Source organism: Rhipicephalus microplus, chromosome 6 (assembly GCF_043290135.1).
Source record: "Rhipicephalus microplus isolate Deutch F79 chromosome 6, USDA_Rmic, whole genome shotgun sequence".
Taxonomy (NCBI): Eukaryota; Metazoa; Arthropoda; class Arachnida; order Ixodida; family Ixodidae; genus Rhipicephalus; species Rhipicephalus microplus.
Window position 1 is genome coordinate 172118705 of NC_134705.1, and position 25093 is coordinate 172143797.

Below are 25093 nucleotides of genomic sequence, written 5' to 3' on the forward strand. Positions count from 1 at the left end.
AAATAAAGATACAATTTAAAGCTGTAATATTGAAAGTAGTTGAAAGTAGTGAAAGTAGTTTTAAAAGTAGTTTTATTGCTACGGAGTTGCGGCGAGTAAGAAAGCAGCGCTAAACCCAACGTAACGTTGCGCTAAACCTACAGTGTACTAGAATAGAGGCAGTGTGCTCACAGGCGGCGGTGGGTGACCCACTTCGTGTCGACGCCAAGAGGCGGCGCGGTTCGCAGTGTCACCTGAAACTCCTTTGCGCGCCGAAGTAGAGAGCCACAGCGCAATTGTTGAAATGCCAGAAATTATGCAACGTTCGCGACATGCAATGCACGACACTTCTTTTGGGGCATCTTATCAGTGTGCAGGGCGTGAAGCAACTGACATTGTATTATTTTCCGGCCGTTTAAATGTTCAAAGTGGTTTCGCTAATGCAGCGGTCATGTCGACTGCGGTTCCGAGGTGCGAAAAACACTACGCACTTTTTTTCTCGCAATGTCAGAATTAAAATTTTGGAGTTTAACGGGCCGAAGCCACACTTTCGCTATGAGGTGCGCCATAGCGGAGGGCTGCAGGTTAATTTAGATCCCTTTAGAATTTTTAACGTCAGCCGAAATGCCGACACACGGATTGTTTCGTTTTTCTCCTCCGTCAGGAGAACAGCCACCGCAGCTAGGATCGAACACACGTCCTTGGGTTGAACAGTACAACGCCTTAGACAGCCTCCACGCCGGGTTTTTCTTGATTACGTGCCTGCTGCAGGAATGCGCGCCCTAAACCCAAACTTTAACCACCATGACAACCACGCACGACGTTTAACATTCTAGCATCGCTGCTTCGAGACTTTAGGTGATGATTGGTGTGTGGCGTGATTCTTGCTGTAAACAAGACGTAGCATCATTATTATCAACAGCCTGTTAGGTCCTGCAGGACGGAGACCTCTTTCATTGATTTACACCCGCTCCTGTCCTTCACTGTCAGAGTCCATTCCATTCATTGCCTCTGAATTTTTATATTTCGTGTATCCATCAAGTTAATGACGTAGCAAATTAAAAAGAAATGATAAAAATCCATGTAAATTGATGAAATAATGTTTATTTACAAATAAGTGATGAAAGAATTTGCACAAGAAATATTAGGGTAAAAAAAAGGCTGAATAATGGCAAATTGAGACATTTACACATTGATATGCACCATTACTTGGAAGGAGTCTTTAAACAATAACAAAACGACAAGCAATGCTCGGGCTCCGCTGGAACGTCATCCTGTGTGAAGTCGCAGTCCTCCCCTGAATCACCAATAGCAGCCCGTGGAAATTCAGTACAGTCAGTCTCGAGAGCACTTCGGCTCTTTTTCTTTGCGGCTGCATGGTTATTTTCGCACATCTTCCTTTTGGCTCTCAGTTTTGGCATCTTCTTCGTGAGGTACTGCGCCAAATTTGGAAGAATCGTGGGGACGGAGTTTTCCGACAGCATCGGTTTATCACGAGGAATGCGTACCTCTTTGCCATCTATATGGTGCACGAACTCCTCGATAACGAACCTCGGTTAGAAATGCAGTTCGCAGACCGCAGAAAACTCATCCAGTTTCTTATCTGCACGGTGGAGATTTCTTTCCCACTCCTTCCGCCGTTCTTCATCACGCGGGACGCTGAACAAAGACGCCTGTGTTGCATCCTGCACATGACTGTACCCGGTTCGACAACCGGGCGCAAAACAGTAATTTCGACGGCGGTTAGGCATCTTCACGAACACATACTACACAATGATCCAAGCATAAAGCACAGAACACGCACACGGGGTACCCACGTTGATCCAATCAAACTGAACTGAGCGAACCAGCCCCGTCCGCCAACACGAACCAAGAGAAGTTTTTCAGGTGCGTCAAGCGTCAGCGCCCCTAGTGGGCATCGTGGAAGTCGACACAGAGTGCGCTACGGCGGAGCGCCGCAAGGATAGGGCAGTGAGCACACTGCCTCTGTTCTAGTACACTGTAGCTAAACCATATCAAACAAACATGGTGGCCCACAGCGAAAAAATCTCATGAGCGTGATCATGAGAAGATCGTGAGCGCTTCAGTTCTTCGTGCTGTAGCCTTTCACGCATTTAAAAAAGTGAGTGCGGAGGGGAAGACGTGAGAAGTGTGTAAACTACGCATTTCGCTTTAAGTAGGACGGGAGCAATCGCGCAGTTGAACAACACGGGCGGTTGTGGTCGGTCACATTGACGACCGAAGGAGCCCGGTTTCGTGATCTGTCTCGTCTAAGCGCTCAATGAACGGCTGTTACGCTCCGGCAACGGTGTGCATTCTCAGCGGCATGTGTGACTTGGACGTGCGTGAAACGGTTAGCTCTACATCGTCTCGGTTCACGCGCCTCGGAGCGTGTACCGTTCGGTCGCAGAATTTATATGCTTGCATCTGCAGTATCAGCGGTTCTCTTGCCATAGCGGAAGGTGTAGCTTGCTAAAACAGCTCAACTTCGTATTGCCACGATGTTGTAATGGAACCAAAAGTGTGTGCTACGTAGCGAACTGACAGTCATATATTGATATGTGGGGTTTAACGTCCCAAAACCACCATTTTGATTATGAGAGACGCCGTAGTGGAGGGCTCCGGAAATTTTGACCACCTGGGGTTCTTTAACGTGCACCCAAATCTGAGTACACGGGCCTACAACATTTCCGCATCCATCGGAAATGCAGCCGCCACAGCCGGGATTTGAACCCGCGACCTGCGGGTCAGCAGCCGAGTACCTTAGCCACTAGACCACCGTGGCGGGGCACTGACAGTCATATAAGTGGCACGTGTATCAATTTCGTTTGACACGAGTCGATTATTGCAGGTTAGGTTAGAGCCACGGTTAGAGCACAGCTTTTCTTACCTTGCCGTGATTTTTTTGTGATGGATGGATGCATCATTACTCTGAATTGTGGTTTAAACTGAGCTTATGAGTTTACATCATTCATATTTCGGTTATGTTAACCTAGGCAATTACGAATCAATGCTGCGTAAAATTTTTGTTTCATGTTATTAGTGGCCGTCTGACGTCGACGTTTCACCGCAGGTTTCGTCTGAGGCCTGACACCCCCGCGTCCCGAAGGCGACCATGTTCGCGCTGTGCCGACAGGCGCTGCGCAGAGCGCTCGTCTCTCCCACTTTGGCACCGACGCTTCTCGCCAACAACTTCAGCGTGGCGGCGACCTTGCACAAGCTCCAGGAAGACTGGTTCATGCCGGCACCCGAAAGGTGGCCCAAGAAGAACGACGAGATCGAGCCTCCTCAGGAGCCCGGCCAGCCGCGCAACCAGGCCTGGGTGGTCCACTACCGAAACCAGATCCGCTACTCGCCCAAGAAGATGCTGCCCATCGCGCAGATGATACGCGGCATGAGCGTGGACGAGGCGATCAAGCAGCTCACCTTCGTTCACAGGAAGGGAGCCAAGATCGTCATCGAGGTTCTCAAGGAGGCGCAGGAGATGGCCGTCCGGGACCACAACGTCGAGTTCAAGTCCAACCTCTGGGTCGGCGAGTCCTTCTGCGGCAAGGCGGTCACCATCAAGGGCATTCGGAGGCACGCGCGAGGAAAGCTGGGCATCATTCATTATAGGTTCGAGCTTCTTGCTTTCTTAATGCCTCTCTGACCCGGTTTTCATTTGTGATGCAGTTGAACCCGGATATAACGAATTATTGTGCATAGTGAACAGTTGTGAAGTCACCTTGCATGCGTATCGAATAACCTCTAATCAGTTGCAACTCAAGAATAAATGTAAGCTTCGCCCACAACTGTCACACTTCCACTAACCGGGAATTCGCTTAGATGCTGCATCCAATAGCACGTGCTCATTCATGTGACGGCAAGCACCTATTACGTAAATGAGGTAGGTGCTGTCCCCTTACAGACATGATGTTGCTGGTTTTCGGTCTAAAACTTAATGGGAAATTTCAGCCAAGATTATGTTGCTGGTTTTTGGTTGAAAACTGGAATTTTCAGTGAAATTTAAGCAAAGATTTCAACATCACTGCTCAGCCTAATGGATAGTTTACTTTCCGTACGGTGAGTACTGATATACTGTCCGTACGGTAAGCACGGACAGCATAGTTTTAATTGCCGATATGTGTAGTAGTAACGTTAACAGAGAACAAGTACTTATGGTTAGGATGGAAACTGCAAAGCACATCTCTTTCACTATTGAATGGCAGGCATGCTGCAGTTTGAGGGCAGAGCTTGTACTTGTTCATAGGTTTCTTTCAAATACAATGTATCCAGGTTCAACTGTACTTCATCCCACACCTTCTTAAAATGCAATTCTACAGAAAGTATTTTCGTGATTTTTTTTACAGCTGTTGCAATGCTGACCACTTCAGCTTGCAGCACTCAGTTCTTCAACAGTCAACTGTATGCAGCACTTGTGACCAGCGACATGCACACACAGCTATTAAGGTGTTGACATTTCAGAATGAATTGGATTGAAATTTCTCTTGGGCAAGTTCATTGCACTCTGTCTGTTTTGCGGTGAATTATTATTTGCTGAAAACTACGAGCTGTAGTGTTTGTCAATGTACTTTTTTTCTCGCCGCACAAGGTACTTAGCCGAGTAGTGTAGCTGTTCATGAAAACCAGCATTGAATATTTTGACCCAGTCATTCCTGTTTATGGCAATTCCCAACACTTCGTAAATGCCTGTGGTATCTCATTGCAGCATGTACCACTGTCTTGATTTTGTTCGCCATTGGTCTGGCAATCAGACCAGTCATGTCTGTATAATGCCTCCCAGACTAGATGCCAGTCGCATGAGAAAAAAAAAAAAAAAAAAACAGCTACCACACTCTTTCCCTCTTTTTTTATTAGTGTCAGTCACTAGCGCCATCTGTGGCGAACGGTGCAGCAACTTGACATTTTGCACAGCCTCTGAAATGGTCGTGTATAGTTGCAGATCTCTAATAACTCCAGACTGAAGCGCCCCTATGGGCCACAAGTAAAACACACAGTGATGATAGTGTCGATTGCCAGCGCCACCGCGCAGCGCTTGTTCAAAACTGAAGGTAGGCATACTTTGCTGGGAGCATGAGCCATTCCTGAGGCATTTTAATAAAGGAGGCGATAGTCTGTACTTTATGGCCATCTAATATGGTGTGCCAGACAGCAGTTTTTAACTGCATGAAATGAAACGGCATGCATTAGAATCAAGTTAAAACTGCTAAGCATTCAGCAGTTGCACAGTCAATTGAGGTAGCCTAGTTAGATTTCATGCGACTCAGTCAAGCCTCCTTTCGCGGGCTGGTGGCACCACACTTTGTGCAATAGTGAAGCACGGGAATGATATGTGGGGTTTAACGTCCCAAAACCACCATATTAGATGCTGCAAGTCAAGCCAATAGCAAATTGATTGAGGGGGCTATTTTTTTAGACACAGTTAAAAGGGCAACAGATGATGTTAACAAAAATGTATAGGACATTATATGTTGCTGGTAGTTGAATTGTAGTCATTAGAATTATGGGAATGAAAAGTGAACAGGACACAGTGAACTACAACTGCACTGCATGTGCAAAGCACAAGTGTCGAGTTTGACTCCCTCTGGCAACAAGTTGTCTCGTTGCCTTCCTTAGTTTTTTTGCAATTACTACATGAACTGGAAACTTCAAAGGCCACCTCCTCGGGTTCTTTTTCTGCCGTCATGTGTATGGATACGTGCAATTTCAGCAGGTCATTGCTGGACTGCATTACATGTGGTATTTTTTATTCACCATTCCAGTCTGAATTTTATGCTTTTTTTCTAAGTGCAGCGACGTCCTTGCAGGTACTGTCACTATTTCGTTCGACTCGTTGAAGGGCCACCGCCGGAGCATTACTACGACCCTCCATTGACACCGCAACAGAAGTTGGAAGAGTTCATCCAAGAATTGAGAGACAGGAGAGTCAAGTATGGAACCTAACTCGACTGCCAGGATAATAGTAGAATTAAAATGACATCTTTCTCGATTTATTACAAGTCCGTGTGGGCTTGAGCAGCGCTGCACTTCAGCGTGCTGAGCTACCAGTGTGACAGTGTTCCTTTTTATTGCAGTGAATGTACAGCACTTGCAGATTGCAATCTTTAGTACAATGACTGCTATGAGCAATTGCAATAATTGCAGTATGGTGCTGTAAATGTGGCTGCTAAAGCTAATGTTCCCTATTGTGTAAGTGTGAAGAGTCAGCAGTAAACTCTCGTTAAATGAAATCTAAAGGGACTAGGAAGTCGTGTTCTGTTTACCGAGAGTTGAACAGAAGTGCGGAATCCAAGTGCAAAACCAGTCGCAACCGAGTCGGTTGTCCCGCTTGAGTAGCAATTCCATATGAGAGATTTCTGTTCAAGGTTTGACACAAACTGCAGATACTGGATATAAAAGTGTGAGCACTAGCCTCAAGTTTACGCATTTCAAATGAGAACTATATGCAATTGAGGTGAAGCAGTTGCGGAAAATGAGAAAGTAATGTACAATGATCAGAAAAATGTGGCTTTTCCGCTTTTATTAGAGGTGTCTGTACACAACCTTGCTTCCTCCGCACACACTGACAACTCCACTGGATCTGCAGGGGGGACACAAAGCTCACACAAAAAAAGGGGAGATGGAGAGGGGGATCATTCACTGCGCTGCAAGTCTTCAGGCCACCAAAATGACTCCCCATTTGCATATCAAGAGGCATAACCTTCTAATACAATGTCCCCTCCAACTGAACTAGAGGCCACCCCTGTGGCATTAGCATCCTTCGCTCTTGAAGTTTGGCTTGCAGTACACAGAAGTCCAAAAAGTATTTACGGGCATAAAATGTAGGAAGATACCCAAGTGCGTGACGGATGCCAGAAAGCAATACACAATTATGGAACAAGTTTTTCATCTTAGGCTGTCCGATGAGCAGCATTGTGTGGACCATGTCCTCTAACTGCCACTAGAACACAATGCATCTTTGCCCTTTGAGATACTGTCCTTTTTAGTAATTCTGAGACAGACTGCATCGCAGTGTCGCAATAAGCGTTGCAACTCCCTCTATGGTTCGCCAGCTATATTACATACTGTGCAATCAAAAACACTTATTCAAGCATAACTAAAGAGATTGCCAACATAGCTAAAATAATCGTTTCGAGCACAGAGATGTTCATACAACCCAACATAGTTGGGCCAAACGAGTCTATGCACAAGTTTCTGTGCAGATGCTTCCTTGTAGCATAAAGTATTGTGTGGCTAAAACATTAACGAAAAAATTTCTCGCCATGCTTTCTTGAAGAACTGCAACACAAACATCTATTCTGTGGCTGTGTGTTTGCTTACAGTACATGACTCTCGCAAAAGAACTCCTTGCATAGCACACACGTGGCGCGCGTCGAGAATGTTAGCCGAAACCAAAACGTAAACCCAAGGTTGCGCTTTGCAATGCAGGAAATGCACAGCAACTGCCTCCCTGTTAATGCCAATACACAAGGATTGGAAGTGTGGCAGCTTGGGCTAGTTGGTATGGCATGACGATAGTTATAGCGCGAGAACAAAACAACGACACAGAGACAAGAAGGATTGGGATAGGGCAAGGGGGCACCTCAGGACACAGTGTAATTAACATATACAAGATGCATAACCTATACATCGGATCACGCCACAAGAAACATTAAATAGGTACTGCATCACGGATGCAGTAAAAACCAGCAAAACACCACTGCACACATCCTGTGCACTGAATTGTGGGAAGTTGCCCTAAATGCTTTATTTTCACCAGTACATTTCAAAGCAAGGTCCTTCACAAAGTGCAATTTCGCAAGTGTTTCCAGTTTTTCTTAGACGTACACATCTTTTTTTTTTTTTTTAGGAGAGTAAGTTTAACCTCCCAAAGTGATGAATGTGACGTGCCCGGAATTTCCTATGATGTTAAAAGATGAAGACTGCTTTGCTTTAGAAAAGCCTTTAGTTAAGGCTCTGGTTTGCACTTCGCAAAGCAAAAATGTTCTGAAAGCCAGGTGAGTTCGTCATTCAAACAATATTTTTTTGTTTAGGTTTTTTAATTTTTTTGCTATGTTAAGTCTGAGTAAATCCTTCAGAATCATTTGCGAAGCAGTTGCAGCAAAGTACCATCTTCTGCAATGCGGAGGACCTAGGCTACAGACAAGTTCAGAACAAGTTTTGAGGATTGTATTCAGGGCGACTACAACAGCCCCACAAAATTTAGAAAGGCTCTTGTGAAGTTACGGATGTTAATCGCCACGCAAAATAATGTTTTCAATGTATCCTGCCGCCTCTCAGGTGTACAATACAACAGGCGGTATATACAGCATGCATTTTACTGTGCAACAAAAAAAAAGAGGTTTACGTCACACACCCTTGGCCATTCGGAAATGAACTAACCAGCCCATATTTCCTCGTCAAATGAAATAGATAAACTGCACAGGCGAAGAGGCGTGTCATAACAATGTGAGGTAACGGATAACGGCAACTGCATTCACATTTTTTCAAATGACACTTGTACAATCAACAATGACTTAGCCTGCTCACTTTAAACAGAAACAGTATAGACAAGTAAAAGAAGAAAAGAAGAGCATTCCACTTTTTAAATAGAACAAGGGACAAAAAAAAAAGAGACAACAGGAGGTGGCACTAATAATATAAGAATGCAGGCCATCTACAATAGAAATAGCATAGGTACAATGGTAGAGCTTCGAAAGGAGAAAATATGTGCGTCCCTCCGTTGAAGGTTTTTCTCCGCAAGCTCTTTTCCACATTTTCCCTCCAACAGTCTTCTCGTCTGCGAGCTCAAAACAGCGCCGATGCATCGTACGATGAAGAGATGAGGTCGAAGAAGTGGAAGAATCGATGATATTTACAGCCCTTAGACGTGGCAGTTGTAGTGGTTGGTAGTCTTTTTCTTTTTGTAACAAACCTATGAAGAAGATTGTCACAAAAGAATGTCCACGAAACAGCCACTTGCGTATACCTATATGTATATATATGTATAAAGAGAAAAAAAAAAGGTCCCTAAAGAGTTTTTTTGAAAGGAGTAGTAATGTACAGGGTCTGATCACTTCACCAATCCTACTTTCTTGGCTTCGATTTCGTAGATGAGAAGCCGCCACATTTTGACGACAAACACCTCCGCTTCTTCGTCCAGCACCTAAGAAAAAAGATGGACAAGAGAGAATTAAACGTAGGGATATATCCAGAGTGGCACTATCATATTTCCTCGCAAATAACCCGCACAAAATTTTTTCAAATTTTAGAGCTAAGTTCAAGGCAAGAAACGCAAATTCTGCTCTGCAAAAGTCTCTACAGGCAGTACTTCACAGCTATAGCAGCGCGACAATACTCGAGGACCATTTTTATAGAATGCTGTCTGCGAAGTCTTGAAGGAGTGGGTTATGCATGAGAAAATATGTTGTACAGCATTTCGAAGTGAAGGGAACAGCATCAATCTGTACCAGGTATCGCATGGTGCACACTTTATCGAGATTTAAGCTCGACCGGCATGATGGGAAATGCGCACCATCACAGAATGATTATTAGCTTGTAGTGTATACCCAAATGGCATTTGGCTGGCACATGTGGCCAACATAAATGGCCAAAACTAGTGCACTTCATAGACAAACCGAATTTTGGTATTCAACGTGAGGGTTGACTTCAGAATGCAATAACGTGAAAAAAATCTTGTAGAACATTCACGTAAATACGGTAATAATAATACTTGGAGTTCTACATCCGAAAACCGCAATATAGTTATAAGGGTACCGTAATAGAGGGCTGCGGCAATTTCGACCTCCCGTCGAAATACCTGCAGCCCTCTACTACGATATTTAATATGGACCTCTAGCCTTTGCATCCATCAAAATACGGCTGCTGCAGCCGGGATTTCATCCCGCGACCTATGGGTCTGCTGCCACTCGACCACAGCAGAGAGAGGTGAAACGGCAACCTCATATGGAGGGCTAAACAGACTACAAGTGCATCTTCAACAAACGACTCACCATGGATACGTCGTTGAGTATGCTCTGCGCTGCACTGCCAGCCAGCACTTTCGAGCAGATGAAGTCCACCAGTGTGGGCTCCTCCTCGCCGATGTACTCGATAATTTTCTTGTTGATCCACGGCCGGATCCGCTTGTCCATCAACGCCTGATGATGAAAAGAGCCGCATGCGTGCGAAAACAAATTTGTTACCTTGTCTCTTCGTCCACACTGCGCCACTAGGCGGTAAGACATAACCAAATGAATCCAACCGACAGCTGCCAGGCTCAGGCTCATTGTCATTAGCTGCAGTGCAGTGATTAATTTTGCTAAGTGAAATCAATCAAATCTGCTAGTGGGATCCACGTGCACGAGCTTTGAATTGTGCAAATTCGAATAATTTAGGCTTTCTACTTGTTATACTTTCACATTTGAAAGGCTTGGTATTTGTGCATCAGTGTCTACATTTCAAGCTTGCTGCCCTTTCAAGTTCAGTATTTATTCACATAATGAACCCACTCCCCACCTTGGTCCTTTAAAAATTTTTTTTAATGTATCTGTTTATTTTATTTCGATGTGATAGCCAATGTCGATGATCGAAACAATGTTAAGCCTTGTATCTCAAAATAACGATGAAATTAAAATCAAAAAATAGTTTCACAACCATGCTAAACAGTTGCAAGCAGTACAAATGCGGACGACGTCAATCAAAATTTAAATGTCGGGCTTTTTGCGGCAGAGCACCATGCAAGCACAGTGGTGCGATAGCAGAGCAAAAAACAAATGCATGCCCCCCTCGTTTTCGTAGCGTCGGGCTACGAAAACGATTCGCCACAAATTTCGCGGGCCAAAACAAGTAAAAACGCCATGCAAAATTATCGCTGTTATACCTCCAGTGACTTTTTTTGCTCGCACAATAAACCCTCCTCAAATTAACATCAACCTTTCTGGAAAATAGGAAAAAGGGTGGTTCATTTCGCGAGTAAATACGGCATTTAATAGGGGTGCGCAGCGAACTTTGAATGCACATCAAATACAGTTGAACACATATATATATATAAGACATGCACCAGGGAGCGATTCATCTTTTCTATCAGGTATCACTTATAAGCAGGATACACTCAAACCTCAACATAACGAATACGGATATAACGAAGTAGCTGAAAAAAAGTGTTGCAGTAAGTGGTGTTACGAACGACGAATATAACAAATTTCTGGTTATAACGAAGCAATTTTCTTGGAAGATGAAACTGTTACACACTTAAACCTTATTATAACGAAGTTGCACCCTACACAAAAATAGGTCTGGTATATCCAAAAACTCCTTATAAAGCTGTAGTCCTAACACTATATATATATTATAAGACTATTCTTCATTTACTTCAATGTAACCAATATTTCATTATATCAAGGTCTAAGTGTAATGAGATTTGAGTAACTTCATTAGAATTATCTTAAACACTATTTCAACGTAGCCCTACTTGTGTCCGTTAAAGCAGTGTCTCTTGTATTGGTAGTTTCACTGTGGAGTTAAACTCCCTTATAAGAGGCATTTTCTTATCCAGCCGCATTTTACAGTGGGCACACTGGTGTCTTTTGTAAGGGGATTTTTAAATGGAGGCAGCTCACATTGTCCACGAGGCTTCGGTCGAAGTTGAAGTTGAAGAGCTCCTCCTTGGAGGTGGGTATGCGGTCGATGAGGCTCTTGATGTGCTTGCGCTTCTCCTCCGTGTTCATGTGCTGCACCTGCTGCTGCTGTTGCGGATCCAGCTGCTTGTGGGCCTCCTCGTCCTCCAGGGGCACCAGCTTGCGCTTCTTGCGCGCCTCGGCCGAATCCTCCTCTTCGCCGTTGCCAAACGCTTGCGATGCTGCCGCCGACAGCTTCTTGCGCTTGCTGCTCGACGTAGGGCTTTTGCGGCCGCTCGTCTGGCCAGGACTTCCGCCTGCCGAGAAAGAAAGACGCGCACCCGCAGCTTTTACAGATTAAAACTGTCACGGAGCAGGCACTAGCAACGGTGAAGGCTTGACGTTACGAGTGCAAGTAATTCAAGTACTGTCAAATATGTCCAAAAGAAGAAAAAAGAAAAACAGGGGCGGGCGAATGCACACAGACATCCTCATAACCAAATCGCATCTTAATGAAAATAAGTTCGTTATATCTAAAAATTCGTCATTGAATTATATTCTGAACACTATTCTTAATTTACTTCAGTATAACTGACATTTCCTTATGTCCAGGTTCGTTATATCAAAATTTGAGTGTATTAAAAAATCTTGAATAACGATTCAAATAGCTTTCTATTCGATTTGATACTCGAATCGCATACATCGATATAAAGCAATGTCTTGTAAAACGAAGTAAATGAAAAATTGTCTTGCAATAAATGCAGTGTTGACAATATATCAAAAACTTTTCAATACAGTTGAATTGCTTTATGGTGAAACCCCGTTATCACAAACCTGCCGGTGATGCCTGCATAATTACGCACTAAACACACTACGCACTAAACACACTACGCATCAACCACCAGCTTCAAATTAGCATCTCCTAACATGCACCGTTGTCGCCAACAATGGAATAAATTTAGTGCCACAGGAAATACTGCCAAAAGTGGCCACCGCAAAGCTAGTTCTTTCTTTTCCCTAATGTGCTGAAAAGATTCTAACTCGCATAACCGCCCGATAGCAAGCGGTCACGACGCCAAGGAGCATTAAGAAACTACAGTGGGGTCCGGGAAACAGAACGTAGTGCACCGACAGAGTCTGCTTCTAAGCGTAAAATGATGCAGTTTCTTTCTTAAAGCGCAGTACGATCACAGAGAGCCAAATTGTTTACTGCATTGCTAGTTGCATGCAGTGCATCGCTTACTCGGCGCACACCATGACTGCTGAACCTTGAATGCTGACGCTTGCTGCAGAGTGTGCCCACTCCGCTTCAGGCCATGCTCAGATGCGGTGAGTAGCCTGCTGGGTTAACGCAGTGACGACGAGCTTTCCTAAAGCAGTGCGCTTTGCACGATGTTAAAGTATGCACTTTCCGCGATGCTCTAGTAGTCCTGGCAGCGGACAGAGGTGCATTTGGGCTGTCGCTAAATAAAAGTGTGCAACATGGTTACAACAGCTCTGTGCTTGCTGTGTGGTGCGCATGTTGGCATAATTTATTTATTTATTCAGATACCTACAGCGCCCAACTGGGCATTATTGTAGGGGGGAAACAAACAGGAAAAGATACAGGTAGTATATACAACGCAGTGCTTGTGAACTGTAATCAAACTCCGGGACAGTGATTAGCGGCTCAGCGCATTCAGGAAGTCCGCCTACTGAATGCGTACAGCAGGCTTAAAGTTACGTGACGCCACACATGTGCTCGAGCAGATTACTGGGGATGCATACTGTGATGAGGCTTTTCGCGGTGATTAGTCATACTGGCACGTTTGTCTATGGTCGCCACCTCGCCTTCATTTTTTCCCGATGTGTACTAGAAAAGTCATCATCACAATCGCGCAAGAGTTGGAATAACTGATTGACTGATCTCAGCATGACACAACATGACAGAAAACCGTCCATGGCACATTGTGGCGTCTGCAAGTTCAGCAGCGCATTAAAGTTTTGTGGTGCAAATATGCAGTTAGTATATACTAACCGGCACGCATAAGTCGAACTCTGTCAGAGATTCGTCGTAACTACGTTCTAACCGTTAGTACACTTAAACAAACCGACAACAGACTTTTTTCGACCTAGTTTTTTCTGGCACTACAAAAACCTTACCCTTTGTAGTGTTCGTAGCTGCAGTAGTTAATCCCAAAAGCATGTAGTTATTTTATAAGCAGTATTTTTCGATCGTAAAGGCTTTCAACATGGACGTTCAGCAACGCTGAGAATTTATAATGATGCCGGTAGCCCTTCCAGTGACTTCTGCACGCTGTCATTGTTCTGATTTACCAGGAGTTCCTGTAACCATGCTTAACCACAATTATTATGAGCTTTACAACTATTTATGAAAATAATAAACCGTTACAATGGCAAGATGTGACTTTACACACCTCCCCTGTATTTGTATCACGTTGCGTGCACCTGCGCACAAGCTTGTTTCGTCTGTGTCGTGGATGGCTTGTCTTGTCGTCGCTCTTACGACACACGAGCCAAGTCCCCATAATGTCACTGCGCGCATGCGTGACTGTGCCGAGTAGCAGTACACATCGTTACTGAGACGAAGAGTAGGTAGAGAAAATATGTCGCTCCAAAACCTTAGCGATTCGGAAACTATGCACACGGTCTCATGAGCATGCAGAAAAGTTGCTCAAAAAGCGCTGACGAGCATGGGATCTACACGCCATGTGAAGGCAGCAGCACTTTATTGCGTACTAACGCAGGCCTATATGTACATTTTCATGGAGTAATATTGTTTACTGTAAAGAAGCAAGCAATATTTCAATATGAACAAAAAAATTTGTGCACCGGGTATACTAGTTTATGATTACGCGACAGGGTACATAAAATAGTAATTCAAATTTCTGCCACCAGGTGGAGCCAAAGGCCATTTTTTGCAAAGTTCAATGAAGAAACAAAATTACAACTTCACTTCGCACAGGAAAAACAGGGTTGGTTTGACTCACTATGAGGAACAATCTTTCCATCTGTGCAGTCATATCATTTCATGTTGTGGGCAGTTGTTGGTCTCTTTGAGGTGGGTACGTTCTAATGAGGTTTGACTGTATAAGACCTGCATCTAGGAGTGATTCTTTTCCCTTACAGGGGATGCCTCTCATAAGCACGGTACTCAGCTCTCATTTTTTGATGAACCTCTATTTTGCACAGGCACGCTGCTGCCTTTTATTACATCACTGTCTCCTCTTATAAAGGGGTTCTACTGTATAGTAAGATGCAAATTTGTTATGATGTGGTTTTAGTGTAGCACATATTCAGAATACAGAGTATTTTTCGAATAATTTTCAAGTACTGAGCACCAATAGGAAAACACTAGAAGAAAGAAACGTTACAACAGTGAAGGGTTACTCATCAGTTTCAGTCTTTGTGCAGTAATACCGTAATTACTCGAATCTAACGCGCACCTTTTTTCCGGTTAAGCAAGTTCATAAATCGCATGCGCGTTAGAATCGAGTACGAAACAAAAAAAAAATGAATAGGGTCATTCTATTGCCATCGACACGTCAAAAATGGCCGCCCCCTATGTGCGTCGGCATGGCCCACGCCTTCTCTAAGAAGATGCCTGCCGGATGAGAAAAAAAAACAGTTGCCACGCCCTTTCTCTCCTTCATTTTGAAAATGTTCTTGGTCGCTAGCGTCACCTGTGGCGGACGGTGCAACAACGCAACACTTTGCATAGCCTCCAAAACAGTGGTGCACAGTTGAAGGTCTCGAACAACTCTCGACTTACGCGCCCCTATGGGCCGCAGATGAGAAACGCTTGGGCTAGTATCGCCCGTCGCCGTGATGATAGTGTTGGTCGCGAGCGCCACCGCGCGGAGCTTGTTTAAAACTGAAGGCAGGCCAACTCTGCTGGAAGCGCGAGGCATTCCTCGGGCATCTTTCTAGAGGAGGCGTTGGCATGGCACGTCGGCCATTTCTGCCAATGTGTTTACCATGTGCGGCACTTCGTACGTGTGCTGAGGAGTTCGTCGTATCGTAGTGCATTCACATCGACGGCATGGAAGGGCTGACTCCGAAGACTCGACGAGTGCACCACGATGCTGCTTTCAAAAGAAAAGTAATCGCGTGTGCAGAAACGGACGGAAATCGGGCCGCATCGCGGTCGTTCGGAGTTCCTGAAACGTGCGTGCGACAATGGCGGAAACAGAAGCAGAAGATTGTGGACTGCAAGGCGTCACGTAAAGGCTTCAATGGACCGCAGCAGGGTCGGTTTCCGAAAATTGAAGAGCTGCTCGCCGAGTATGTGCTTGAACAGCGAGCGGCACAGCGGCCCGTGACGACGGAACTGCTTCAAGTGCGGGCTATGCAGTTAGCCCTGGAAAAAGGGCTAACGCGGAGCCAGTTCAAAGCGAGCAGGTGCTGGCTGAGTAACTTTATGAAAAGGAAAGGATTTTCCCTCCGAAGGCGAACGGGCATATGCCAAAAGTTGCCGGAGGAGTACGAAGAAAAGCTCCTCAGTTTTCAGAGGTTCGTCCTCAACTTGCGGCACAACAATGGCTACCTGCTTGGGCAAATCGGGAATGCCGATCAGACGCCTCTGTATTTCGACATGCCTGGCACCACAACCGTCGAGAAAAAGGGGGCGAAACAAGTTCGCGTGCTGACATCGGGCCACGAAAAAACTAGGGTGACGGCAATGCTCTGTTGCACGTCAGATGGTCACAAGCTTCCCCCGTACCTGATATTTAAGCGGAAAACTCTCCCGAAAGGAGTCGTTTTCCCGAGTGGTGTAATCGTGCGAGCCAACGAGAAAGGTTGGATGACGACGGACCTGGTCGCCGATTGGATCCATCACGTCTGGCGGAAGCGGCCTGGCGCCAGTTTGGGCCTGCGAGCGATGCTCGTGCTCGACGCGTTCAGGTGCCATCTCGACGAGCGGATCAAGAACAAGCTCGCTGCGTGCAATACGGACCTTGTAGTCATACCTGGCGGCATGACGTCCCAACTTCAACCGCTGGATGTCTGCCTGAACAAGCCGTTGAAGGACAAGATGCGGGCGCTTTACACCGACTGGCTGATCAATGAACGACATGATTTCACGCCAGGCAACAGGATGAAGCGCGCCTCTCTGCAAGACTTCGCTGCGTGGGTGAAGGACGCGTGGTGTGCAATACCATCAGCCATGGTGATCAAGGCATTCAAAAAATGTGGCATCTCGAATGCCATGGACGGTACCGAGGATGAAATGCTTTGGGCTGTTGACAGTGATAAGGAGTTGTCTGACAGCGACGAGGACTGACCTATTACGCAACTCGTAACGCCGCCGTAGTGGTCTCAATGTTAGCTACAGGGCTGGCTGTTTGACTGTGTTTTATATTTTGAAACTTTAGTGCATTAAAACCCAAATACTTGTTCTCAATGTGCAAAAGTTGACTCCTACGGACTTTTTTTTTTCTCTCCCGTCGCGGAAAATGGGTGCGCGTTACAATTGATGTCCTACTTTTTTTTTTTTTTTTCGTCGCGGAAATCGGGTGCGCGTTACAATCGAGGGCGCGTTAGAATCGAGTAAATACGGTAACTGAAGGAAGGGACTACACGACTGCCCTCCGCTTCAGAAGTGTAATTTTTGCTCACGTGCACATGCCCTACAACAGAGCCAGTTGTGTCAGTGCATATTGATCTTGCTTGGTTCAACATTGTTTAATTCTTTAGGTGTCAGTTTTATGTAGAAGCTACAGGCAAAGTAGCATCTTGAATATCGCAGTCACTCCAGCATTTTGACCTCCCATTACAAAATACCTCGCAGGCTCTCGTTGCTGCATTAGGAGAGCTTCCTGCAGTTTTCACAATTGCGGCATATTTGTTGATTAAAAAGTACTCGTAATGCTCCTTTGTTAAGAGTTGCAAATATTTGTTTCAATATTATAATAATACGAGTTTTACATCACAAAACCACGAAAGATATGAGGGATGCTGCAGCACGTTTCATCAGCATTTAACAATTCGGTATTCGCACACCTGTAGAAGAAAACTTCAGGATCCGATATTTACGCATGTAAACATATTACGCCTTTTTGAGATTTTACTACCACGCATGACACAGTCTTGCAACGCTTGCAGAGCTGCACGGTTGCCACCTGTATGATTGGATTATTAGTGAATTCAGTTTAATCCAGAGCAGCTGCCACACGCATACAGTCGAGCCGGCTTGCAACGAACCTGAGCATGACGCGGTGTCCGTTCGCTGTATCCCGAAGTTGGTAGTAAGTGAAACACAGCTTTAAAAAAAAGTTGCGAGTGAAAACACACACTTTTTTTGCCCCAAAAAGTCCGTGAGGCACGTGCTTTGAATAGCAGAAGCGATAAGGGCGGTCTCGAGTTCATTTAAAACGGGAGGGCGCTCGTTTGCCGAGGCCCGTGGCATAAGCTGCATGAGGCACTGGCTCCAAAGTTCCGTAGTTCTCGCAATCCCATTCCTCCAAATCGCTCTCGCACCGTACTTCATTCACAATGCCCTAATCCGTGCACGGTTCCGCAGTGTCGGCATCATCATCGGCCTAATGAAACCATCGCATGTCCCCCCCGCTCTCCCAGGTCGGACTCGGCGACGTGCTACGACAAATCGCCGCCGCAGTAGTCCTGTTCGAAAGCTTCAGGCTCGGCATCGGGCCCGACATCGACGAAGTCGGCCTCGCGAGAACAGTTTTGCGCGCATGTAGTCGTCACCGCCGCCCATGAAATATTCACCATCTCCATAGCTGAATACCGCGACGCCTGAAGCGGCAAGTTCGCTGCGAGGTGGTCAACAGCTATGAGCAAGCGCTCCGCAACGCGGTCACACTTTCGGCGTTTTGTTGAGCGGCAGGAAAAAAAAAGCGTGCTAGTCCTCGCGTCTGCCATCCTGATCACACCAAGAGCGAGCAAGACGCGCACACGCGACACACATGCCAGAATGCGCGGAACAGCTCTGGACCCGTTTCCAGTCAGAAAACTAAACTAACTCGAGCCAGCGTGGCGGGCGGTGCGGAGCGGTGGAGACGGGCGAAGGAGTTGTGATCAACAGAAGAGAGCAGACTTGGAAGAGAAGGGCAAAGAGTCGCGATAAAGAGAGGGGAGGATGCGGTAGGAGGGCGACCTTAAAAACCAAAACACACGGGAAGGAGGCAGGTTGGGTAGCTTGCTTTTACTCGCACGTCGAAAAACTTGGAGAGAGTGCATGGCCGCCTGAATCGGTGCGCGCGCGGCGGTGTTCGAAGAATTGGCGGCCGTCGTCGAAAAATCGTTTTGTTGTGCCGGCGAGTTTTCATGGCCTCACGAACTTTGATATTTCGCGATTCGCTCCGCGCAAATTAACAGCCGTTTTCGCGCTTCTGCACGTGCGCGAAAGGCATGCTGAGTCGAGTGCGAAGTGAGCGAGAACAAGTCCTAAACACGAAATGAATCGAAAATTATCAGAGTGGGTGGGGTAGTGTACGTGCGTGCACTAGACGCAGACTATCGGATACAGTCGGTGGCCTACGATGTTGGCAAATGGTCTGGTCACTCCAGGCCGGCGACGCCAACTGTCGACAGTACCAGTGATCAAAAACAGCGTAGATGGGCGACCGGTCTTCGAAAGATCGGTGGCAGTGTGAAAACACGGGCCTTGTCTGGCAATACGGGGTGGGTGCTCAGAGTAGCGGAGGGGGGGGGGGGGGGGGGGAGGACGAAGGGGTGCATAACAAAAAGTGGTCGGGGAGAGCGGCAACTAGAGGGGCGCGGAGGCAGGGTCGGCGTTTAACAATAAGAATGTATGGGCACCTCGCCGATGCCTCATCGGTGGTCGAAATCGGTTTCCCGGGAAGTCGGCAGAAGGCTGACTCCGTTCGTCGTAACCGATCAGCGGCGCTCGGAGACGTTCGTTGTAAGTGCAATTTTTAGCGCCATTGAACCAATGTATATTTTACGGTCGCGCGGATATTGTTCGTTGGGGCTGTTAAATGTGGGGCTGTTATATGTGGGCTCGACTGTACAGTCAAACTCCGCTACAGCGAAATTCATGGGGATCGCGAAAAATTTCATTGTAGCGAAAACTTTAGTCGCGGAAAAAGCAGTAAATAAAGAAAACTGGATATGCATGACGCTTAGGGATCATTTTGTTTCCAAAATTTGAAAAAAAAAAAAAAAACAAGATTGCTTATTTTTAACTGGGCTTTCGAATGAGTTAACGGAATAATGCGCTGCTCACACTCTGCAAGTGCTGCATGGCGACGGTTCCTCCGAGATGTACTACCCATGGATGATGTTTTGAATCTCAGAGGCCGTTATTCGATTCCAAAGTTGTTTAGGTGCGCCGTTGATTTGGCCGACAGAATCCGCTGCGGCTTCCCCGTCGTGACTCTGCCGCGGTCAGGCGTTTGAATTAACCATGCGCGGCCGAATTTTTCCGAATTTATGAGAGGTTTCAATTATAGAACAATATACATTTTGGACAGGACGAGACGACGTGGCCAAATTAACTGAAATTCCGAATTAATGCGGGTTGAATTAACGAGATTTTACTGTATACCTGTCCGTTACATCAGAGCTTCTTATAAAGGGGTTCAACTTCAAGAGACACTTCAACCAGTCTCGATTCTTGATTTACAAGTTTTGAGTTTCAACCCCCCTCACCAGAGAAGGGTCAATATACACAAGTACAGTTGAGTCTCATTAATTCGAACATGCTTAATTCGACCTTCCGGTTAATTCGAACACACTATGAGGTCCCGTCAAAGCTATGTGTATTCCAATGGGCGAAAACGCATGGTAATTCGAACACGCAAGCACTTGCGATGGTTAATTCGAACATACCGCGCTCTGAAAATGCTCTCAGCACCCCGCCCAATTCCGCAGCCACGCCTGCAACACCTCAACGTTGTGCGCGAACGAAATGAAAAAAGAAAGAAAAGGCTGCGGTGGGAAGTTTGCTCTTTCTCAAATGCCGATCTGCAACGCGCCCGTGTCATGCTTCTCCCTTTTTCAGGCACTGGCTGCAGAAATTAGGTTCCTTTCTCCTTTTCTATAGAAAACTACAACCACCACCACCTTTTCCCTCCCTGCCATGTAAAAACCCTTCTCCTTCTAATGCTGCGCGCAAAGAGAGAGAGGAAAAAAAAAAAAGCCGTCACTGGGTTGAATGTATGTGTGGTTGAAGGAAAGGAAAAAGGCACTATCTTCTGCAGCCCTTGCCCATTGCGGGAGCACGGCTCTGCGCCTTGAAGGGGGGAGGGGCTCTCTCGCACGCTGGTGCCAGGCCCCTGGTGCCCCCTTTCCAGTCTCTGACACGTAACCCTTCTCCTTTTAACGACGCACGTGCGCGAAGAGAGCAAAAAAAAAAAAAAATGACGTGGAGTGTTGGTTTTCTTTTAAATGCCGATCTGCTTCTCCCCGCGTAGAGACGCTCCTCCTTTCTCGTCACGTGCTGGCCATTGTTATTCCTGGGAGTCCACACCGAACGTTGATGCCTTTGCAAAGGCAATCTGTGTCAAGGCCAGCGATCAAACCCGCCTGACGTGATCAACTCAACGACGTCATTAAGCGGCACCGCCGGTCTGTCTTACGCAACGCACAGCGAGCTCCCTCAGCCCACGAGCCCGATGAAGCAATCAGCGCCTTCCAGTCTGGCAAGTCTTACGCAATGCCTGGCAACATCCCTCGTCCTTAGGTTCAACCACGTGCAGTGGCGGGTCCCCATTGGAGGATTCTGACATCACAGCCAGCGGCGCTTCTGGTTGGACGTTGGTGACGCAAAGATCCACTCGGTGCCTATAAAAAAAGCCAAGCGGCGCGTCCCCAGCAGTTGACCTAGGCGTCAGAGAAAAGTCGACGTATGCGGGCGAGAGAAGACATCTCGTTGCTTCGAGCCCCCTTTCGCTGTCGGCACGGCCGGTGTCCTTGTAAGCGGCGAGTTTCGTGGCGCCCATCGTAACCTCGTCAGCGGTGCGCCTTCGTAACATCATGCTGCGGCCATGGAGGAAAAAAAGTATGTGGCGGCTGAGGCTCCGCTACGCAGTCGTTGTCGATGCTAGACATTTCCGCGCGCAACTTCTCTTGTCAGGAGAACGCTGAAGCCGAAGTAGAAATGCTTTGTAAGCTGCGTGCGAAATTGATTGACTCGTGGCAAGGCAACGTGTGCAGACGCGCATCACCGATTACTTCAATTAAGGGGGGAAGAGGCAGTTAGCCATTGGGCGCCTTATTACTTAAGGGTGATGAAAACTTATGAGATGGTGTATTTACATGTGCAGATGTCAAATATAAACTCAGTTTTTATGTACCTCTTACCATTTTTTTTTAATTAGTCAATAATAAAAAGTTTTTGATCACCTTTCCAGTAAATTGGCTGTACGGATCTTGCTGAATTAAATGTCATTGCATTCTACAATTAGCAAAGAGCGCAAAAAGCAAGTTTCATGGCTCTAGCTTTCCTACAACAAAAGTTATGAAGTTTAGAAGTTCATCCTTTCATTTCAAAGAACGATAATTTTTGTATTTTATTTTTTCTAAAAATTTATGGTGTCTTATAGTTGCATATGGCACTTTCTTGCACTCACTAAGCATCCAGCTTCTCAGCAAGACAAAAATTATCCAATTCCAGTGTACCAAAGCTGAGAAGCGCTTGTCAGAAGAATGAAAGGTGGCGGAAAAACTGAAACTGCGAAAATGGCAAAAAACAAAGCTCTGTATATTCAAGGAATTCTACAAACAAAAATGTTTTTCTTTGCATATAAATGCCTCAGAAAGCACCAGGGCAGTAGTCTTTGTCACACTTTTGTCGTTGCCACTGCTTTGCTTGTAGCAGGAACCTGGAAGATGCTGAACGCTTTTAGCTCAGCACTCATGATCCGCCGAGAATCTTTCTCTTTTACCCGTCACTAGCTCATGGAGTTTCGCTCTAGCTAAATTTCTTTGAGGATACGTGTGGAGGCTTCTTTCATTCCTGAATTGAAGCGCATTACAGCCTCAGCAACTGCAGTCTCAACAGCTATGAGTGAAGCATTCTTCTTTTTAGGCATTAGAGACTGAGGATTCAAGAAAAACGAAGACGACGAAAGTGCGGGGCAAGGTGCGTGTGATTTTGAGCCAACTGTGCGTGTGAGGTCAGCCAATCAGCTGATGACCTGTGGTGGCCCATAAAGGTGGCGTGCCACAATTGTGCCACGTGTGACCATTACGTGGTGGTAAGCTTCGTTGCTATGTACGAACCGAAGCAGCGGGAGACGGAAGACAGCGGGCCGAAGCGCCGGGCGCAGGCGATCCAGGTTCCGGCCAGGGAACGCGGCTGTCCACGCTACTGCCGTCCAACCACCAGCAGGGGCGGCGTAGCCGTCACGAGTACTGCATCTCGGGGTGCAGCCGGGCCTTCTGTTCTCTTCCTTGCTGAGGGCATCGCGGATCTCGGCGAGGCGTCCCCACGGTCAGCCGTTCAGCACAGCAACCGAATTGGCCTGGCTAATGGTCACAGTTGCGCCGAGCATCGCGTCTCGACGCAAGCAGTTCGCTGGGCGAGCTGGCCATTCCCCGCATGGAGCATTGAGTCTCCGATGCGAGTTGACTGCTCTGTAGTCTCACCCACGCCGTCAAACGCCGTTGTCACCATAGCGTCGCACATTGAGACGCATCCCGCTCCCGATCGCCTGTCACCGCCTCCTGCCCTGCACCTTGGCGTTCGTCGGGCCCCGCATCTCATTGTGAAGTTTTGGAACTCTCCGCCTTGAACTCGTGTTCATTGGTTTTCTTGTTCGATCAGACAGTTTTGTTACTTATCCGTCTTCACGGTTTTTCTGGTTCTGTGTTCTATTTTTTTCTTTCGTGCTCTGTCATAAACGTGGTGTGTGTTGTTACCGCGTCATCTCAATGTCCGTTTCTCCTCGCACGTCATGCAAAACAAGCTGTGACGAACGTTAGCCCCGATAAAGAATATTTTCATTACAGAGACCATATGACAGAATGAAGTGCCTCGTTTGCATTTTGTGTCTTAGAGCCTCTTTGGCAGCATTTTAGCAGCTCTTTGTCACAAAGTCGCTTGTAGAATGGAAGTAGTGCATCACGGACATTTAGTGGGAAGTTGTAGGTGTGTCTTGGCAGCGGTTCTCCCCTTGCAGCAGCAGCATTCTGCTTGCACCATGAGTCACTGCCACTTGGGCACAAGGTGTGGTTGGAACTTTCATCAGCCGATGTCACATGATAATGTGTGGCCATGGCTGCCCGGTGCATTGCATAGAGCCCAGCCATAGTATCTCAACAATTTCTCTATGACATCACTTGTCAAGCGGCCTCTTCCACTTAGTGTTTCACCATAATTTTTATGCTTTTGAAAAAGATTGCGTAGTGCAGTACCCATTCGTTTTTGGACATGGTTTATACAGTCCTCTTTTTGAACCTGTATGAAACCATAAACTGTTGAGTCTTCAACAGCACAAAATGATCTACTGTCCCCACCACACAGCTTCACCGTGTACCGCAAGCCGTGACGGGAAATTGAGTGCTCTAAGAGAGTGACTGCTGCTTCCACTTCCATGTGCCCCGATTTGCACTGTGTATTTTTCTGGCAGATGTGCGATGACTCCCAGACCAAGTAATTTGGGTGCTCTTTTGGTGGTGCGTGCTTGCAGCCGGCACAAAAATTTGACCGTACAACATAGTCTAAAACATAGCCAGAAAACAGCTCTATAACAACACCCACACCAATGTGCGACAGGTGGCCTCTGGTCATCCATGTGCCATCATAACAGATGGCCACATTACCAGGGTTGTCAAAGCACAGATCTTAGTATAATGTTTTCACTGACATGGCGCAATCAGAGAGGACCTTGTCTGCAGCTCTTGTTGGCGCAAGGTTCAGTTTACTTTTCAAATGGCTTTGATAGCTTTTGTGGGGAAGTCCCCTGTGAGAAATTCCCATTACAGAGAAGATGTCGTTTAGGGCTGCCTGGCCATTTCCTGTGCTTTGCACAGCACGAGACGCACGGATATTGACTTCAAATGCAGCGCATTTAGCCTGACTGGGTGGGTACCCTCCCAGAGCTCCACTCACTGTCAACAAGTCCACAGTTGTGGCACTCTGAAATCAGCTTCATCGCAGGTCCATATTTCCGCACACCTTTTTCAATAGAAATGAACCCACTGCATTTCCAGCATTTAGCTGTTCTTTCAAAAAGCTTGTTTATCGCAAATAAGTCGAAGGTCCCGTAGGAAGCTGCCGATGGGTCACAGTCCTCGTGCGCTGTCACGAGTGTTCGCAGCTTGCGCTCGCTCGCCGAAGTTGCCGATAAGCTGCTGATCTTATCAGCACTCACTTTCTGCTGTTGCGCACAATCGGCGCTCGTCAAAAATGTTGTGTCGTTCCTTATGCGCTGCCTATCGCCGACGTCGTCTGAGGCGGCCGGGGAAACAGGCGGAGATGTCATCGTTTCATCCGACCGATCGTGTTCCGTCGCCGCGCCGTCTTGTACTAGGTGCGCGTCGGATATACCAATGCCATTATCTTTTTTTGCCGTAGATTTCTTGCG

At 46.6% G+C, this 25093-nt stretch overlaps 2 protein-coding genes across 7 annotated transcripts in view; one reads left to right on the top strand and one right to left on the bottom strand.

The window, feature by feature from the left end:
- Positions 1–1944: 1944 nt before the first annotated feature.
- Positions 1945–5972, top strand: mRpL22 (mitochondrial ribosomal protein L22). Of its 2 annotated transcripts, none has more exons than XM_075867007.1 (3): positions 1945–2101; positions 3053–3594; positions 5787–5972. In XM_075867007.1, exons 2-3 carry the CDS (start codon positions 3095–3097, stop codon positions 5920–5922), a joined length of 636 nt encoding a protein of 211 aa, XP_075723122.1. In that variant the 5' UTR covers positions 1945–2101; positions 3053–3094; the 3' UTR covers positions 5923–5972. The 2 variants fall into 2 exon arrangements, with proteins under 2 accessions (XP_075723122.1, XP_037274492.1); XM_037418595.2 differs by having other exon boundaries at positions 1977–2332.
- A 510-nt stretch (positions 5973–6482) lies between these two features.
- LOC119167152 (RNA-binding protein 25) overlaps positions 6483–25093 on the bottom strand; it is an 82435-nt gene continuing 63824 nt past the window's right edge. For all 5 annotated transcript variants that reach the window (XM_075867005.1, XM_037418590.2, XM_075867006.1 and 2 more), the window contains 3 exons: positions 11580–11893; positions 9972–10118; positions 6483–9124 (listed from right to left, as the gene is read on the bottom strand). In XM_075867005.1, the coding sequence (XP_075723120.1) occupies positions 9032–9124; positions 9972–10118; positions 11580–11893 (554 nt within the window). In that variant the 3' untranslated portion in view covers positions 6483–9031. The remainder of the gene's footprint in view (positions 9125–9971; positions 10119–11579; positions 11894–25093) is intronic.

Coding starts and splice junctions, on each gene's coding strand:
- mRpL22 (XM_075867007.1), top strand. CDS start 3,095: ATGTTCGCGCTGTGCCGACAGGCGCTGCGCAGAGCGCTCGTCTCTCCC. Junction 3,595..5,786: donor CTGGGCATCATTCATTATAG/GTTCGAGCTTCT, acceptor ACGTCCTTGCAG/GTACTGTCACTATTTCGTTC.